This window comes from Carica papaya, chromosome 4 (assembly GCF_054855325.1).
Source record: "Carica papaya isolate Zhongbai chromosome 4, ASM5485532v1, whole genome shotgun sequence".
NCBI lineage: Eukaryota > Viridiplantae > Streptophyta > Magnoliopsida > Brassicales > Caricaceae > Carica > Carica papaya.
This window is the reverse complement of record NC_142312.1, coordinates 29,284,159-29,301,545: the sequence shown is the minus strand read 5'-3', so window position 1 is coordinate 29,301,545 and position 17,387 is coordinate 29,284,159. Positions and strand designations below refer to the sequence as shown.

Sequence of the window (17,387 nt, the reverse complement as noted above, 5' to 3'; positions counted from 1 at the left end):
ATGTATTTTAGTTGTAAACTATTTCGGATCAAATTTAAAATCCTGAAATTAAATTTTTTTATTTTCTTGAAGTGTGATTGAGAAAATTACTTTTGTAATATTCTTTATCAGAGTTGAAACAGATGATCAACATGGAAAGCACAGTTCCTTGTTAACCGAATGGTAGCCTTGTGGATGTCTTTATCAAGAATGTTAGGTGCAAGATACACGCACCAAAGATGTTGATAACTCCATTACATCCTAAAGTGGAGGAAGCAGAGATTCTTAAGTTCCTAAAATGGCATAGTTGAATATGCACTTGCAAATGTAAGTGATTGCTAGCATACGGTGCCTATCAACGTGTTTTGGTAAGATCTCAACATCAGCATACTGGGAGAAAATGAAACCTACCATTCTCCAACTACCTGGTGCAGAGATGTTCTCCTCAAGAGTGTCGAGGCTGAAGCATGCTGATCGATCTTTCCAAGTACAGACAAACCTATCGCGTTCCTTATACTGTTTGATAGGATATTCTTGGGTAGCCACAAGTACATGGCCAAATTTGAGCTAAAATACAAGTTGACACATCTCATCAAGTCTGTTAACTTCCCCGTACGCTTCCGGGGTCATTTCATAAATGGATTTACCTCATCAATTATTTGCTTGGATCAGAAATTGGTTATAACATTTTCGGATTAAAATCACTCGACAGAGCACGCCAGGATGGAACTTGCAAGTGCTCATTTAATCTCTGCTTGCACTAGCTGGGAACTTGAGGGTGGATAATCTCTTCCGCCAATTCCTTTCCTTGATCGTTAACAGAAGATTGTGTTGTCATCACAACCTTATTTGCAGCAATGCTGGAATTTCTAGTTGACATCATGTCTCTAGGTTTCATAAGTTCTCAATTGTAGAAAATTGATCACCGGCATACAAGATTCCTGACCCAATAATCCTCCAGCAGCACAAATGTAGCTGAAGAACAAAATTATAAATGAACGGAAAAGGGAAAAGAAGCAGAAACAATTCTACTGGAAAACAAAGAATGACTTCGAAAAACAAATCTAAACGGGTTCTACACTTAGGTAGTACAAACAATTCAACTCAAATACATGCACTAGGGTAAACCATGGTTTGCCTGACTGATCTTCCTGTGTGCAAACCACACCTCGGAGTTCCTTGCATAAATCCCCATCACTGTGTCAAAACTGTCATTGCAAGCTTAAAAACATGTTTTAATCAATACATGGATACTCTCAGAGATCTAATGCTCAGACCAAAGTTGCCTACAGCGACAAAATGTAAATCGCCAGTAACCAACTGATCTGTTACTACCTGATACTGTATTTAAGCTCTCCCAAACAGGAGATGAACACACTTCATATAGAAACAAGTTAGAACTGGCACACAACAGTTCCAGTGCCCCGATGGCAGTCTGAGGCATTTGTGCTGACATTGCAACACCTGTGTATGGTATGGGAACCACTGTGTACCCGCAGAAACTAACACAAGCTCCATAGCCCACTTAGGACAGTCATCACCCCCTGGTCTTGGCCCTCTTCATACCAAGGCTGTTGTGGAATGGGGAGACAGAACCAGACATAGGAGATCCTTCCTCACGAAGTGTACCATTGAGCATCGCTAGCTCCCTTAGCTGCTGTTTCTTATAGAAATCCTGGGATTCATCCTAAGTAAAAGAGAGACAAGATTACTTCTACTTTTCCTATATAAACAACATGAACGCTAAATGAGAGAAAAAAGGCAATTACTCACTATAGGTTTCAGCAAATCTTCAAGTATCTCACGTGCTTGCATCAGGCGTGCATCAACTATTTCAACAGGTAATTCTGCCTCAACTAAAATATGGAGAGGTTCATTCAGATGCTCATACCCAGGTTTTCCACGCATCACTTCTTCCTGTGGGAGAAAGAATATCTTTTAGAAGAATACATAGTTTTAACATACTAAGAGGAGAATGGGAAAACAAAACACATAGCAACTTTCGCATCTAATGCAGCAGGAAGTCGTCAACTAAAAACATCAACTCCAATTTTATTATTTAAGTTCAGAAGGAAGCAAATAATCCTGTTTCGTCCAAGGATTCACCATGTTCCTCAACATGCATATACCACAAAAATGAGTTTGAAAACTCCAAAAGCACCGAACAAAATAAACCTTCAAGCATTACTTGTACTTAATGTTTTTAAAGGTGAAAACAGGAGATGAAGCACTGCATCCTGAATGAAGCAAAGCTTGTGTACTGAAAGATTGAAGCATAAACCTAGTATTATAGTTCACATTCCAAATGTTCAAAAATCCAGTTACTTTCTTTTTCTTTAAAACGATTTTCTTCCGAGTCTATGCCTACCCTATGAAAGCATAAAAGGAATATGCTCTTTTGAGTCTCACTGCAAAACTAACACTTCTGCCATTCTACGTGGCACACCTTGAGGTGCACCTCAAGAACCCTGTCTTGATTCTCATTTACGAAATGCAGAAAGATCTTTAAACATATGAAAGAATATCATTACCCTAGTTGGATCCTTAATGCTGCCACGCCCCCTAATTAAAACCCGACATTCTGTGCTTGCTTCGACTCGCTTTAGAGAGTTTCCCCTTGGACCAAGGAGACGTCCAACAAAATTATACTGCAGCATTAAATCATCATCAGATACTGGAAGAGAAAAAAAATAATAATAAAATCACAGCAAGTTTCCTTCTCTTATACATTAGGATACTTCTCAACTGGAATATCCACTCTGATTGTTCTCTTGACAATGAGACCAGAAGAACTACTTTGAGAACCTAGCCAATTTGGTGATGGAGAGGGCTGCATTAAACCTGATATCTGCAAATTCCCATTCCAGATATCATTAAAATACACTATTGAGGACAATATCAACTTTCTTGCATCACTCGGAAAACATAACAAGATAAGATTAACTCCTTCAAGGCATTCAAGGACTTTTTAGAAACACTTCAAAGTGCGAACCTGGGACAACTAAAAACTGGAAAAGGGTAAAATTGAAGGGACCAAAATAAATGGTAAAAAAGACGAATTAATTTCATTCATCTTCTGAAAATATAAGATTAATATCTCAAACTAATGTTATATTTTACAACCATTAATCAGAAAAGACAGCAAAATGGAATCCAAAAGATCCACAGTCCATCTTAAGCTGACAGCGACATATCCAAGTAATTTAGTACATTTTGCAAATAGTATGAACCCCACACCAATTTCCACATAAGATGGGAGATCTAACCAACTGCTTCATGAAAGGATGTCATAATCAAAGACCAGTAAAACATAACTTAGTGGCATAACCAAAGATCAATGGACATAGCTCCTACTGTCTCAACAGATACTGATGTTCATGTTAAATTCTTGCCCAATATGCCATCAAATTAGGTGCAGAGAATAAGGAGGCATTGGAATGGAGAACCATCTAGTTAGAGGCCAAACTCTAGAATACATTACTAAATTAAAATCTATTTGAGTGCCCCCTGATGTTAGCCTCAGACTACCTGTCATAGCAGCAACTTGAACTACAAAAATTCAGAAAAATAATATATTGATTTGGCATGAAACTCAAGATATTAAGTCAGCAATGCTTAAAAAGATAATAAATAAAATTAGAGGGAAAGAAGTTATGTTAATGGTTAGTCCGTACTTCTGATTGAAAACGGGTTGTCCATAAATTCGCATCAGCTCCTCCATTTGAAAATAGTCCTCCAGAAGCCAGGGGGCTAGCATGTTCAATCCCACTTTGACCTAAAACTGACGCATTCCCCAACAGTGTGGTTACACGCAAAATTTCTGCTCCAAACATGTCAATTTTCAAGAATAAGATGTACCGGTTAGGGTTTGTCAATAAACTTGTTAGCAGTCACCAGAAAATGGAGAGACAACTCGGAAAGCTAACTGAGTTGGTGAAAATCAAATCTTCCCCACAAATCAATCTAATAAGAACAATTAATTGGGTATGAAGAAGGAAATATTATGCATACTCTGGTTTTATTTCATTATATATACATGGATATACATATATATATGGATGTTGCTGCACATTCTTACAAGAAACCAGATTGATTAGTTTGTTCAAGCAAGTTAAGAAATGAAAAGGAATTACACCAGGAAAGAAGATGTTCTTTAAAATAAATACTAATTAAAAGTTGCCACTTTGGCTTGCTTAAATCATAAAATTAAGGATAAAGGGAAGAAAGATTCAAGAAAGGAAAGACTTGAGGACTAGAACTTCAATTTTCATTCCTAAAAGCTCTTGTATAAAACTTCACCCCTTTTGGATACAAGTCAATACCCTAATTAGCCAAACCTATAAATACTGTAATGCAAGAACCTAGAATTCAACCTACCAAGCCATAGCCCAGCCCCACATATAAGTTGATGCAAAATAGGCAAAACACTAAACTTTTAATTGCTTTGCAGCTCTCAGTATGCATAATCGCATTTAGCAATGGGATAACCATGGCACAGCAGTTATTTCAGGATTCTCCAATATATATTACCCATGAATATAAGAACTATATCTAAATTTCCTACAGTAGCCTTATTTTTCCTTGAAGTAAAATTAAACATCTGAACTTAATTTTATATGCTTCTGATGCTTAAGAGTAAATTATATACATGTGTCACATGGGGCATAAAAATTAATTACATGCAGCCCTAAATATATGAAACACTCCAAGAGGTTGCAAGAGTCTTCTATCTTTTGTGTCTTTCCTAATTCTCTTTCCTTCTTTGTTCTGTTCCTTTAAACCTCTAACATATATAGTGTTTTTTTTTTTTGGGGGGGGGGGGGAGGGGAACTCTAAACTAATACTGTCAAAGTTACTTCCTTATTGTTTTTTTTTTTGGGAGTATAGAACGTAAAGTGCAGATAGCAAGCAAATATTTAATGATACACCAAAAATGCTACAAAACACTTTTCGTCATTAGTTGGCTCCAATCTACGACAATTTAGAACATAAGTATTCTATGAGAAACTTAAAAACCTTAGAGTCTTCTTTCTTTGCGACAATGTCCCACCTCAGAAAATTCCAATCACTCACAACCCTTTTTTACGATATTCATTTAGGGGGTTGGAGGCGCGAGGCTTGAACAAACAAGTGATCAGTCCGTATGACAACAACTGAATGAGACAAACTGAAGTATGAAAGCCATCAAGTTCAGTACACTGTCTCCTTCTGACCTCAATGGATAATCAATTTTTGGTGGGTTCAGCTATCCAATTCAGAATCTACTTAGGAATTTGGGAAAAATCACCAATTTCAAATGCAAAAATTTGCAGGACTTGACTGATATGTAATTAGTATACGGGTGGTACTCCATTGGTATCTTTGTTTATAATAATACACTTCTCTTTTATTTATAAAAAAAAAAAGAGGGAGGAGATTTAGTTTGTATGAGTACTATAACTTTCTGGATAATGTCAGTTGTTTCAGAACATTAATAGTATTCCCAGCGACTAATAGCCTAGGAGAGTGATCATGAAGTAATGAAAAGGATAGATTCAATTTCAATCTATAGTAGCTTGTTTATACTTTGACATGTTATTTTGATTAATTTCTGAGTCATTTCTTTTGATTTACATGATATCTACGAAGTTGGTACCATACTCGGCCTCTAGTTCATAGCTGTTACCGTAATACATCTCAATTACACTTTGAATATTATTCACCTAAAATTAGCCTGTAAGCCAAAAGAAGATGTATACTAGACTACGATGAAGCTAACCTTGGTTCAACAATCGGTAGGTATGCGGAAGCACAGGCATAAATGGACTGATCTTGTTGCGCTCTGCCAGTAATTCAGAGAGATATCTGCTAAAAAGAAAGTTGAAGAAATATCAGTTATATAAGGCTGGGATATAACAAACTTGGATACAATAAAACTTCCAAGCTACTAAATGTCTCATATCTGGTTTGCTTGCCATATTGAACAGATATTTTGATGTTATATAGGTGGGACAAATAGAGTTTCACATAATATATATATATATATATATATATATATATTATGCAAGTGCTAATCGGCTATTTTTGACAGCACAGCTGAAGATCATATCATAGTCCAAAATGGTAACACGAGTGTGAAAGTGAAGAAGATCATATCGATAGTCCCAAATGGTAACATGACTATGAAAGTAAAGGTGAGACCATCTTAATTAATTATTCTGTAGACGATTCCATATCCATATATCCATTTATTATGCATCTTTTCCAACTTAGATTTCATAAAACCATTCCAAATCACGAGCTACATATCAAAATAAGAATATGCAATACTCAAACGGAGCTATTCAACAACATATACGTGTTAAATTCGCACAAACTAGCAATTCTCAGTATGGTATTAATTAATTCTTCTTTATATAATTCTATTTCCATATTTCCCATTTATTCTGGATTTCCTCCAGACTTTCACAATCTAAATACCAAAACAAGAACATGCAAAACTCAGACAACGACTTCAATTTCATAGTCGTGTTAACTTCATACAAACAAGTAATAGTTCTCAGTATGATATCAATCTATTATTCTTTACGCAATTCCATACATATATATTTTTTTTATTCTACATTTCATCCGCACCTCCATAAGGCGATTCCAGAACACGATTTAAATATCAAAAGAGGAAGCATGTTTATTTTTTTCGAAGAGCAACATGCAAAACTCAAGCAGACCATTCAATTTCATAATTGTGTTAAATTCAAACAAATAAGTAACAATTCTCAGTATGATATGTAAGATTCTTCAGCATAATTTTCCAAGATTACCTGAATGAGGACCTGCATAACGCTAAAACAAAAAATAAAAGAATTTAAAAAGAAGATACGTAATTGATCCCATTCACAGTTGCAAAAATCAATATAAGAGCATAAAAGAGAAGCTCGAATTCAATTTTTCTTAAAACCCGAAAAGAACACATGAAGATTAGCATGTGAGCTGACAAAGTGACAGAGTAGCCCAGAGTCATGGAAGTGAAACAAACAATCGCATTTAATATAGAGATAGATCATCAGTGCCGCACGAATGACAACAAAAACACAGCAATACAAAATCGGATAAAAAAGATCGAGATCCAATAACACGCGTATCTACGTGGATAACGGTTAGATCCTAGTAAAACGACAGGATAAACATGTGATTTAGATCATCTTCGGTTCCGATTAAACAAAAGTAAACAATTATTAATCCGATAGATAAACAGAAACAAAAAAGGAACAGTGAAAGAGTTATTACTTCTCCTGCTCAGCGATAGCGGAAGATGCGGAGCGGAGTCCGGCGAGGTGAGGAGAGTGAGGTACCGAGAGAGATGGCGAATACGCCATGAACCTCCCTCCAGCTCCTGCCGATGACGTCATCGCTGCTACTCTATTTTCTTTTTTGTTTTTGTTATGTTCTGTCGATCAAAGAAAAAACGAAGAAATCAGAGTCAGATCCCTGCCACCAGAAACGGTGGAGATGATGGCGGTGGTGGGGCTGATCCCGACCAGACGCTCTCCTATTATCCCTCTCATACACACCCTTCGCTCTTATCTTGTCGTCGGTGGAAAATTTGGGTTTTATAGGCGGGTTGGTGGTGCCAGTAGATGGTGCCACTGTGATATGAGCTGCCTTGTTTGTCAAGGTTAATTATAAGTGTTTAGTGAAGTCGGTGTAGTGAATTTTCTTTTACTCTCTCCTTCTCCCTCCCGTCTGTTGTGTGTTCCTTTTTTTACTTCTCGCTGGCCCTGATCGGAGTAAAACAGTTAAAAGAGTTCAAATTAATCATGCACTGTTATTTTTGTTTGGTGGTAGGTGAAGTAAATTACCGCTTTTCTTCTTCCAAAAGTCATTAATTACCGCTGTAAAAATTACCGCTTTTATTTTTATCTTCCTTGGATCAATAGGTGTTTGGGTTTCTTTCTTCAGTTATGTTAGTTTGAATTAGTTATAAAGTTTAAGTTAATATAAACAAGTTCTCGCTTTTTCTTGTTTAATCATTAAACATCACGCTAATCAAACGCAAACAATTTATAATATATGTTATAATTGTATAATATATGTTACGCTAAATTTTCAAATATTAAAATAAATATGTGACACCATTTTCCTCTAATCATCCACGATTTGTATTTGTGTTACAATATTTTTTGTGTATAGAATAATTTTTGTATATTATCGAATTTAAATATTACGATATTTATGTTTTCTTATAATGGTCTTTTTAGTTGTAATTAAATTGTATAATAAATTAACAACAATTATATATGTATAGTACATGAGAAATTAAATAAACGTGATTTTTAGCTATGGGTGAAAAAAATTATTCAAGAGAAAAAGGTCAAATGATATCTTTTTGACAATTATACCCAACAAAAAACAATTATGAAAATTGTTAAATCACCTTGAGTCTAAGCTTGTGTGATATTAATAATTTAATTTTTTTAATATTTAAAATTTGTATGTCTAAATAAATTTAAATACATAATTTTTTTTTCAATTGCAAATTATTACAAAATAATATATGATTTTTAAATGAATTGACTAATATTTGATGATCTTTAATTTTAATTTATAATTATCAAACGCTAACACTTAAAGTATTATATTTAAATTATTAATTTTTAAAATAAAATATAATAAAATAAAAATTGTAATAAGTTATAGTTGTATGTTAATTATATATTAAATAAGCAAAAAAAAAATTAAACACGTGTTATTAGATTAGATATCATACATAAAATATTTGTGGAATAAAATAAATATAATAAATAATTTTTTTTAAATTAATAACTGGATAAACTCTGGAATTTATTAATTGACTGAATAATTGAAAATTAAAAAAATTTAATTAATATTCTTTTTTATTCTTATTAACTATATATAAAAGTACTAAATAGAATTATTATTTATTTATGAAAAATTATGATTAATATTAAAGTCTATTTAATTTTATCTATGTTTATTAGGAAAATAGTATCTCTATCACAACTTAAGAAATTGAAATGGACTCATGATACATTTAACCTTGTTTATTAATTAGGTTATCAATATATATTTTTTGCAACATATATTTTTAACGAGAAACATATCGTCTAGTAATCATAAACTTATTATCAATTTACCAAATATATTAGACAAGTTTTGTTTACCATGTTTTATTTTTAACTTGTGTGTTAAGTATTTTTTTTTCTTTTAAAATGATAAGAATACGTTTAGAAAAAAATAAATTACTATCAGATAAGTTTATATTTATTTTAATTTTTAGATAATATAATTATTTTTAAAATTAAAATTGTTATGTTAAAAATTTAAATATAATTAAGACAACATATTTTTTCTCTACTTCAAAAAATAACTTTTAAATTATATTAAATTGAACTTACAAATTAATTTACAAAAACTATTTAGTTATTTTGGGTAAGAAGTAAATTTTAAAATCAATAGTTTTAATATAATAAAAAATAATTGTACTAAAACAATTGATAGAAAAATAAAATTTAATTTATTAAAATAATATATATTTTTAAAAAATACATGAAAAAATAATATATAGTTTTTCTTTTATTTTTATAACCGAAAATTTATGATAAATCATTAATTTCGGCACGATGTCAAGTTGTCAACTCATCATCGTTCGGGTACGCTATGTCCTTCCGGGCCTCCGAACAGAGTGAATCGGGTTAATATCCGAACCCATTTAACGAAGCGGGTTCGTTTAAGGTCCGAAAACTGAAGCCAGTGCTATCTGCTTCACCAGCATTAGACTCTACATATGCTGTTTTCCCGCCGGGAAATGGTATTGTTTGTCTTGCTACAATCACGAAATTCAGGTAGTACGGGGACAAGATGGAAGATGTAATTCCTTTTAAGAATCTGTACAGCAGAGAGCATCAAGGTCACAAAAAGAAGGTTCTTCTCTTGCAAAACCCTAGTTTCATTTGTAGGAAGTTACGTTATCTGCTTATTGTATTTGTCTGTTTTTTTTTTTTTTTGGATTGAAAGGTTCACTCGGTAGCTTGGAACTGCACGGGAACGAAGCTAGCATCTGGTTCTGTTGATCAAACTGCTCGTGTCTGGCATATTGAGCCTCACGGTCATGTAATATATATTGATCAAATTTTGTGAATCTATCGAATTGCTTGAATGTGTATCCTGTTAGATTTAAATTTCGAGGAAGGCAATGAAATTTCATAAATTTTCCCATCAGAAGATTTAATTTATGGTGATAAATTCAATTCAAATGCGAGGCCATGGTCAGAAGGAATCGACGTTCATGACAATTTTCTTAATTGCCAAGTACATTACTTTTTGAACAGTTGATTTAATCTTATGATTTAGAGCTCAAGGTTTACCTTAATTATTGTGTCTGCTACTGCTATAAATTTATGGTCTGAGGATGTTTGATGCAGGGTAAGGTCAAAGATATTGAACTGAAGGGACATACTGATAGCGTTGATCAATTGTGTTGGGACCCTAAACATGCTGACCTGATTGCAACTGCATCTGGTGACAAGACTGTTCGATTATGGGATGCTCGCAGTAAGTGAATCCTCTACTGCATTAGAATATTAGATAACTAGATTGACAGGACTAACTAAGCTGTTTTAGTTTTGACGTTGTTAAGTGATTCAGAAGTTCTCGATTCTCTTACACTTATTGGAAGATAGCTAGCATTTCTTTTTCAACCAACATGCAGGATATGCTTGAAAGCTAAGAATTGAATAATCTTAGGTAAGGCAGGGGTAGTAACTCAAGCACAATAAATTACCTTTAATATATACATATTTAGATTAACATGAGGGCTAAAACTAAGTATTAACTAGAATTGACCGGGGAATGAACCCAATGTAGCATAGAGTATGTGCTGGAATTTAAATGGGGAGTTCGAATACAAAGCTTCCTCTAAAATTCATCGGCATAATTCTTTGGTAACTCAACGAGTTTTATCGATATTCAGGATAAGTTTAAGTGGGCATCTGAGAGCACAAAAGCCCACTTCAGATTATCTCTTTATATCTCCACTTGTGTCTGTTCCTTTGCTAGCATTGCTAGCCATGGCAACAAGTCATAAAGATGCAGCAGATGTCTGGATATTGGCTGCATCCTGTGGCCAGATGTAGACAGCGTTCCGGGGCAGCTAATGGTTATGTTCCATGTAGATTGCAGCTGTGTCTTGGAACAAAATTACAGCCACAGCCTTTGCCATGTTGGTCGCGGTGCATCTGCATGATCTTAAGAGCTATGTTAGTTACAGAACTTGGTGGAGAACAATGGTATTCTGACCGCATATTTGGATCACTTAGGTTGCCACAATCCTGAGTCAAGGTTGCATCAATATCATGTCGCAGCCATGATAACACCTGCTATCATGATTGAAATGTTTTTGTTAAGTTATTATCTTCACTGATTATTAGATCTAATAAGTTAGTTTATATCAACAAGTAGGGCCAAGTTTTTTTTAAACAAGTGAGAAAATATTATTAAAATAATTTTTATTTAAAAATAAATCTAACAATAATTGGGAATATTGTGATTATTCATTTTCAACCTTTTTGGCACTTGAGAAGCAACCTACCAGTATTTCGTTTCAAATTTCTGACATCAGATTTTTTTTGAGAGAAAATGAGTGAATTTATTAAGAAGGCATCAAGGAGATGCTGCTGAAGTACAAAACAAGTGGAGCAAATATAAAAAATGACCATGCATCTTTCTATCTATAAACTATTACATGCACATGAAGGCCAAATATTGAAAATACTGGATGTCTTGGTGGTTTAACAAGTTCATTTCCTAGTTTTTCAGAAATGGAATGCTCACTTTCTTGCCTTTTTGAGTTATCCAGGTGGAAAGTGTACTCAGCAGGCAGAACTTAGTGGAGAGAATATCAACATCACCTACAAACCTGATGGTTCACATGTAGCTGTTGGAAATAGGGTAAATACCTACATTCTCGTTTCAGTTGTATTTGCATTTATTGTATCACAGTTGGTTTATGGTCACAGTTTGCAGAGCAGTGGTCGTTAGAAATTTATGAGAAACCTTGTAGCCTTTGTTTATCTGTTTTTTGTATATTGTTAGGATGATGAACTGACAATATTGGATGTTCGGAAATTTAAGCCAATTCATAGGCGCAAGTTCAATTACGAGGTAACCTTAGCTTCTGTGCAAATTGCTTTTCTTTCATCTTGTGAGGTTCTCCTAAGAATGGCATCTTCAACCTTATCTTGAGAGCTCACTTTGAAGTTGAGTTCATAAACAACCTGCACTAGCTCTAGAAAATATCCTGCAGTCATGCCCTTAATACTCAAACCAAAATAAGCATTAAGGCTAACATAATCATCTTAAGTAAATTTCTGTTAATGTCATTTTTATATTTTACTGCTAATCCATGAAAATTCAGATTCATTTGATTTCATAAGAGTTGATGCTTAGGAGTTGAGTTCATAAAAAGGCTATACTAGTTCTAGAAACTATCTGCAGTCATGGCCTTAATATCCGGACCAAAATAAGCATAGTGAAGGCTAAACATAATCATCTTAAAACAATTTTCTTATTAATTTCATTTTATATATTATTGCTATTCCATGAAAAATTAGATTCATTTCTTTTTATTATACATTGAAATATAATGTTGAAACATGAAGCTGTATATTATCTTTATCCCTCTTGGCAACTCCATTTAGATAATTTCTTATTGTGCTCAGGTACTTTTTTTTTGAATAAATTGTGCTCAGCTAATTTAAGTATCATATATGTGACTCTGTTTCCTGATTTTGAATGACCAGCCAATATGAGTTCTGTTTTTACATTATAATTCAGTAAGCAAAACTGATGGATTTCTTAAGATGCATGGAATTAATTGTATTTGCTGGAAACTCTAATCACTTCTTCCTTATCTTACAATAATTCCCATACATGGATTTCCCTTCTTTTACCAGGTAAATGAGATTGCTTGGAATATGACTGGGGAGATGTTCTTTTTAACAACTGGAAATGGTAAGAACAATTTTCTTAGCCATTGTCAATTTTTTTTTTCCAGTGCTACCATATGTTTCTTGTTTTAGTGTCTAGATTGAATACCTTAACTCGGTAATTTTGGAGGTATTGTTAATTTTACACCTCATGCTCAGGTACTGTTGAAGTCCTGGCATACCCATCTCTTCGGCCACTGGACACCCTCATGGCTCACACAGCTGGTTGCTATTGCATTGCAATCGATCCAAAAGGAAGGTGTGGTTTAAAGCCATTTGAATGATATTGAGATGCCTATGTTCAAACTCATGGTTGTCGCTGAAAGAACTGTGTTTTTCTTTTCTTTTATGTTTTACCATTGCAGATACTTTGCTGTTGGAAGTGCTGATTCCTTAGTCAGCCTTTGGGATATCAAGGAGATGCTCTGTGTGAGAACATTCACAAAACTCGAGTGAGTTCTCTCGCCCAAAGTTCTCTATTAAAATGTGTCTTAATCTTCATCATAAATAACCTTTCTGCTGGTCCCATAGATGGCCTGTCAGGACAATAAGCTTCAACTACACGGGAGATTATATTGCTTCTGCCAGTGAAGACTTGTTTATTGATATAGTACGTATTCAAGAAATTTCTATCCCTTTTCCTTTTCTATTTGATGGCTTCTGTTATTGATTAGGGTGGTCCTACTTGTAATTTACACCTTGCTATTTCTGCTATGTGAAACAGTCAAACGTTCATACTGGGAGAACTGTGCATCAGATTCCATGTCGAGCTGCCATGAACAGTGTCGAATGGAATCCCAAGTATAATTTGCTTGCCTATGCAGGAGATGACAAGAGTCCCAAATATAATTCTGATGAAGGTACCTTATTTTCTTCTTTATCCTATTAATAACTAGCATAAAATCCATCAGTGTCAATAGAAAACTAATTTTTGTGCCCTATACTGCAGGTGTTTTCCGCATATTTGGCTTCGAAAGCTCCTGATCTTATAAAATAACATTGTGTTCTAAAGTATAATTTCCCCCCAGTTTTTTTTTGACTGTAATATGAAATATATTTACAATTAAAATTAAATTCATCATGTGGAGGGAAAGAGGCACAAGAAGACAGCCAGGAATTTTGACTGAATGAATACTTTCTATAAGATTAATTTACTCACTACAAAAATTGAGCACACACGAGTGGTGTTCATATTTTCCTACTAAAGAATCCAACTACGAAATTGATCCACTACACAAATCAAATTGCAAATTCGAGCTCTGCAGTAATCAATCAAAATCGCCTCAAGTATCATTTGCATCCTGAGCAGCAGTTCTCGATTTTCAATGTATAATTCTGATCAGCAGCAGTTGTCGGACCAAGATGCTTCATCCCCTTGAAGGCTAACTAAGATGACATGGTGAATTGCAGCTCCAGCAGCATGGTAGTACTGTCTGAGAAAAGATCATTACAATAAGCAATTATTTTATACTACCAAATTGCCTGATTTACTTGAATAAAGAAATTACCTTGCTACTGTACAGCCATCGAGATCGTTTGGTTCATTTAATTCTGTTGAACCCTTTAAATTGGAACCTGTCTGCAGAGATCAGATGCTCATACAGTTTTAAGCATCTCCATTAAATTAAAAAAAGTTTTAGAAATGTTACCTTTCATAAAGAAGGCTTGATGTGGGTGGATAGTCTTGGTCTGGTTCTAGCTAATCAGAACCCACAGAGAACAAACTTGGAAGCAGGAAAAACCAGACCTGCAAAACAAACAAGAACAATAGTAATCAGATACTGAGAACACCAAGTGACCGGCTTCCACTTGATCTCCACACTGGAGCTCTTCATCCTCCTCCCACTCCTCTGTGGCTCTTTCGACAAATCAAAGCTGGCTCCCTTCATTCTCAACTCTTGGATGCACCTCACGAGTGCTCGATAATCGTTCCTCTCCCTCTGCAACTGCTTCCAAACCTTCCAGAACCTGCAAAGCTTGGCCTGAACCAAGCACACAAACACAACCGAAGTTGACAAGGATACAAGACATGGAATCCACCATCTCTCGCAGGTTCCTTCCTCGGTGCTACCCACTGAGGAAGTGAACAAGATGGTCAAGAAGAAGCCATGGAAGACAAGGAAGAAGCAGCAGAGATTGAAGATCTCTCGCTTGATGGAATCCATTCTGGATTCTTTGCGAGTGATTCGCCGGGTGAAGAGATCTTCCTCTCTTTGCCAGAGCTTGAGGAGTAAGAGGTGGCCGGGACTCTGAGAGATCTCCATTAATGGATGGTGATGGATTGCAGAGACACAGAGTTGTTTCTCTTGATGCTCTTCGTCTACTGGGATTTCTACGACATGGGCATCTTTCGTTTCAGCCATTGATGGAGAATGGAAAGCAAAAATCTGATAAATTAACTTCTTAAAATGCAATAAACAGAGAGGAAAATAAATTAGAGAATCAGAAAATGAGAGCTTGAAGCTTTGCAGAAAGATCGCGTTAGTAAAGATTTAAGATTGCCTTTTTGTTCTCGTGGGTGAAATCAAAGAGTTTCAGATGTTTAAATTGTTGGAAACCGCCTGGGATTCTCAACGGTAACAATTTTTTTTTAATAAATTTGCCCTCTAACGGTCGGATTTCTTTTACAATTTCGTTCCGTTTTTTTTTTTAATTGTTAACGGTTACATTCGTAGGCCTTGTTTGGGCCTCATTTCAAATGGGCTTCTTCCGTGTATTAATAAATAAGCCTTTTTGAGGCTCAAATTTGTGCCTCTCCTGTTATATGAAATTAATTCAATTTAAAACATATTTATAATTATTTATTTAATGTTTATTAGCAGCTCTAAGTAATTCTGATTAATTATTTATATTTAGTAACATGAGAAGTACACCGGTTATTAGAATCTTAAAATTATAATTATTAATTATATATTTAACGAGTTTACTTAATTATTCTCGTGATATTATTTCAAAATTAATAGTATAAATATAAGACGGTAAAATATTAGTAATAATCATTTGTATTTTATTAATTTTTTTATTAAGAACAATTATTTAATTTTTTTTTACATTCATTACTTTATTCAAATACGTAATTATTTAATTTTTAAATAATTAAAACTCTAAACATATTTTTTCTATAATATTTTAATTTAACATGAAAAGTTATTAAAATTTATCAATTTCAATTATAATATAACTCGGTCTAAAACCGATGAATGTTTATAATTTTTCACTACTCTTATAATATATAAAAAAATTTATTATGTAATGTCTTTATTTTAAAAAATAATATAAAAAATATTTAAAATTTTCGTTACTTATATCGGGTTAAAGTACTTAAAAATTATTAAAGGATAGATATGCATTTAGAATAAAAGAATGTTCTCAAAATCAAATCAATCAAAATACCCAGAATATGGAATCCATTCCTCAAATTCTCCTACTTCACTTCAATGTCAAACTCTCAAACCCAAAGGGTAATGCCAAAAGTGATACTAAGGTTCAACAGAAAAGACATTGAGAATACATGGAGATTCAAACTAAAATTCCCACTTCCTTTTCAATCACTAAACTTGTTACCAAAGCTTTCTAGGTATCTTTCTCTTCACTTTCACCTACTTTAATAATATTCTTTCTCTTATGCATCAATTTTCTTAGTTCAATACTTATATTCAAGTTTTAAATACATACAAAAGTTATTTACATATATTCACCAAAACCCATAAAAGTATACTTAAAAATAAGGTTGGCAGAGTGAGAGATTGTTGATTCTCTTTAGTGGGTCGCCATCTGAAGTTGATCTATTAAGGGGCAAGAAGACAGAAGCTATGCAGGAAACCCAAATTTGTAAAAAAGAAAAAAAAGTGCTTTTTTAATAAGTAGCTTTTTTAAAGGGCTTATACAATGCAACGTGTAATCCAATCGACTTGTTTGTCTTTACCGAATCAAAAAGTCGCTTTTCCATAAATTATTATTATTTTTTTTTTGTCAAATCCAACTTGAGCTCTAAGGCAAGACCAAGACCCCTTTTGATGTCTATTAAATAAATAAATAAATAAATAAATAAATTATTTAATTATTAAATTTTTTAAAAAAAATTATATTATTTTGTGTCTCAAATTCAAACTTAATTAGTCATTAAATTAAAAAGTGAAATGCTAAGTATAATTATGTTTTAAATGTATTTTAATTTTATTTAATTTCTAAAATTTAGTAAGTTGACACACATAAATTAATTATGATTTACATATTTAATCTATAATTAAATCAATTTTATTTATACGTTTAATAATTGGTCAATAAAATTTTATTTCTTCCCTTGTTAAAGTGTATAGTTGACTTTGAATTATAATGTTATTTTCATATATAATTTTATCTCATTTATCTTGGGTTTCTATGTATATTTTATAAGATAATTAATAATATTTTATATGTTAAAAA

The 17,387-nt window shown here is 33.4% G+C and overlaps 3 protein-coding genes across 9 annotated transcripts; 1 reads left to right on the top strand and 2 right to left on the bottom strand.

The window, feature by feature from the left end:
* Nucleotides 1-1,005: 1,005 nt before the first annotated feature.
* LOC110820865 (RNA-binding KH domain-containing protein) lies at nucleotides 1,006-7,634 on the bottom strand. 2 transcript variants are annotated; one of them, XM_022050481.2, is made up of 7 exons: nucleotides 7,246-7,634; nucleotides 5,738-5,826; nucleotides 3,654-3,799; nucleotides 2,708-2,827; nucleotides 2,511-2,627; nucleotides 1,753-1,896; nucleotides 1,006-1,666 (listed from the first exon to the last, which is right to left on the bottom strand). In XM_022050481.2, exons 1-7 carry the CDS (start codon nucleotides 7,365-7,367, stop codon nucleotides 1,517-1,519), a joined length of 888 nt encoding a protein of 295 aa, XP_021906173.1. In that variant the 5' UTR covers nucleotides 7,368-7,634; the 3' UTR covers nucleotides 1,006-1,516. The 2 variants fall into 2 exon arrangements, with proteins under 2 accessions (XP_021906173.1, XP_021906174.1); XM_022050482.2 differs by having other exon boundaries at nucleotides 5,738-5,823; nucleotides 7,246-7,623.
* A 2,082-nt stretch (nucleotides 7,635-9,716) lies between these two features.
* On the top strand, nucleotides 9,717-14,090 carry TEX1 (Transducin/WD40 repeat-like superfamily protein). Its single transcript, XM_022050358.2, has 11 exons — nucleotides 9,717-9,900; nucleotides 9,994-10,089; nucleotides 10,401-10,530; nucleotides 11,834-11,925; nucleotides 12,070-12,138; nucleotides 12,930-12,987; nucleotides 13,122-13,221; nucleotides 13,328-13,414; nucleotides 13,494-13,572; nucleotides 13,687-13,822; nucleotides 13,912-14,090. Exons 1-11 carry the CDS (start codon nucleotides 9,838-9,840, stop codon nucleotides 13,944-13,946), a joined length of 945 nt encoding a protein of 314 aa, XP_021906050.1. The 5' UTR covers nucleotides 9,717-9,837; the 3' UTR covers nucleotides 13,947-14,090.
* On the bottom strand, nucleotides 14,080-15,499 carry LOC110820777 (RNA polymerase II elongation factor). 6 transcript variants are annotated; one of them, XM_022050361.2, is made up of 3 exons: nucleotides 14,612-15,499; nucleotides 14,471-14,541; nucleotides 14,080-14,395 (listed from the first exon to the last, which is right to left on the bottom strand). In XM_022050361.2, the coding sequence occupies exon 1, from the start codon at nucleotides 15,323-15,325 to the stop codon at nucleotides 14,666-14,668; it is 660 nt and encodes a 219-aa protein (XP_021906053.1). In that variant the 5' UTR covers nucleotides 15,326-15,499; the 3' UTR covers nucleotides 14,080-14,395; nucleotides 14,471-14,541; nucleotides 14,612-14,665. The 6 variants fall into 6 exon arrangements, with proteins under 6 accessions (XP_021906053.1, XP_021906055.1, XP_021906052.1 ...); XM_022050363.2 differs by having other exon boundaries at nucleotides 14,080-14,391; XM_022050360.2 differs by having other exon boundaries at nucleotides 14,471-14,537.
* Between the last annotated feature and the right edge of the window lie 1,888 nt (nucleotides 15,500-17,387).

What these genes read in the sequence shown, in the direction of transcription:
- LOC110820777 (XM_022050359.2), bottom strand. Translation starts at nt 15,325, where the DNA reads ATGGCTGAAACGAAAGATGCCCATGTCGTAGAAATCCCAGTAGACGAA.
- LOC110820865 (XM_022050481.2), bottom strand. Translation starts at nt 7,367, where the DNA reads ATGACGTCATCGGCAGGAGCTGGAGGGAGGTTCATGGCGTATTCGCCA. An exon ending in GCTATCGCTGAGCAGGAGAA is followed by an intron (nt 5,827 to 7,245) that starts GTAATAACTCTT and finishes CTTTCTTTTTAG; the next exon opens with CAGATATCTCTCTGAATTAC. An exon ending in CAGTTGAGAAGTATCCTAAT is followed by an intron (nt 2,628 to 2,707) that starts GTATAAGAGAAG and finishes TTAATGCTGCAG; the next exon opens with TATAATTTTGTTGGACGTCT.
- TEX1 (XM_022050358.2), top strand. Translation starts at nt 9,838, where the DNA reads ATGGAAGATGTAATTCCTTTTAAGAATCTGTACAGCAGAGAGCATCAA. An exon ending in ATGTAGCTGTTGGAAATAGG is followed by an intron (nt 11,926 to 12,069) that starts GTAAATACCTAC and finishes GTATATTGTTAG; the next exon opens with GATGATGAACTGACAATATT. An exon ending in CTTTTTAACAACTGGAAATG is followed by an intron (nt 12,988 to 13,121) that starts GTAAGAACAATT and finishes CCTCATGCTCAG; the next exon opens with GTACTGTTGAAGTCCTGGCA.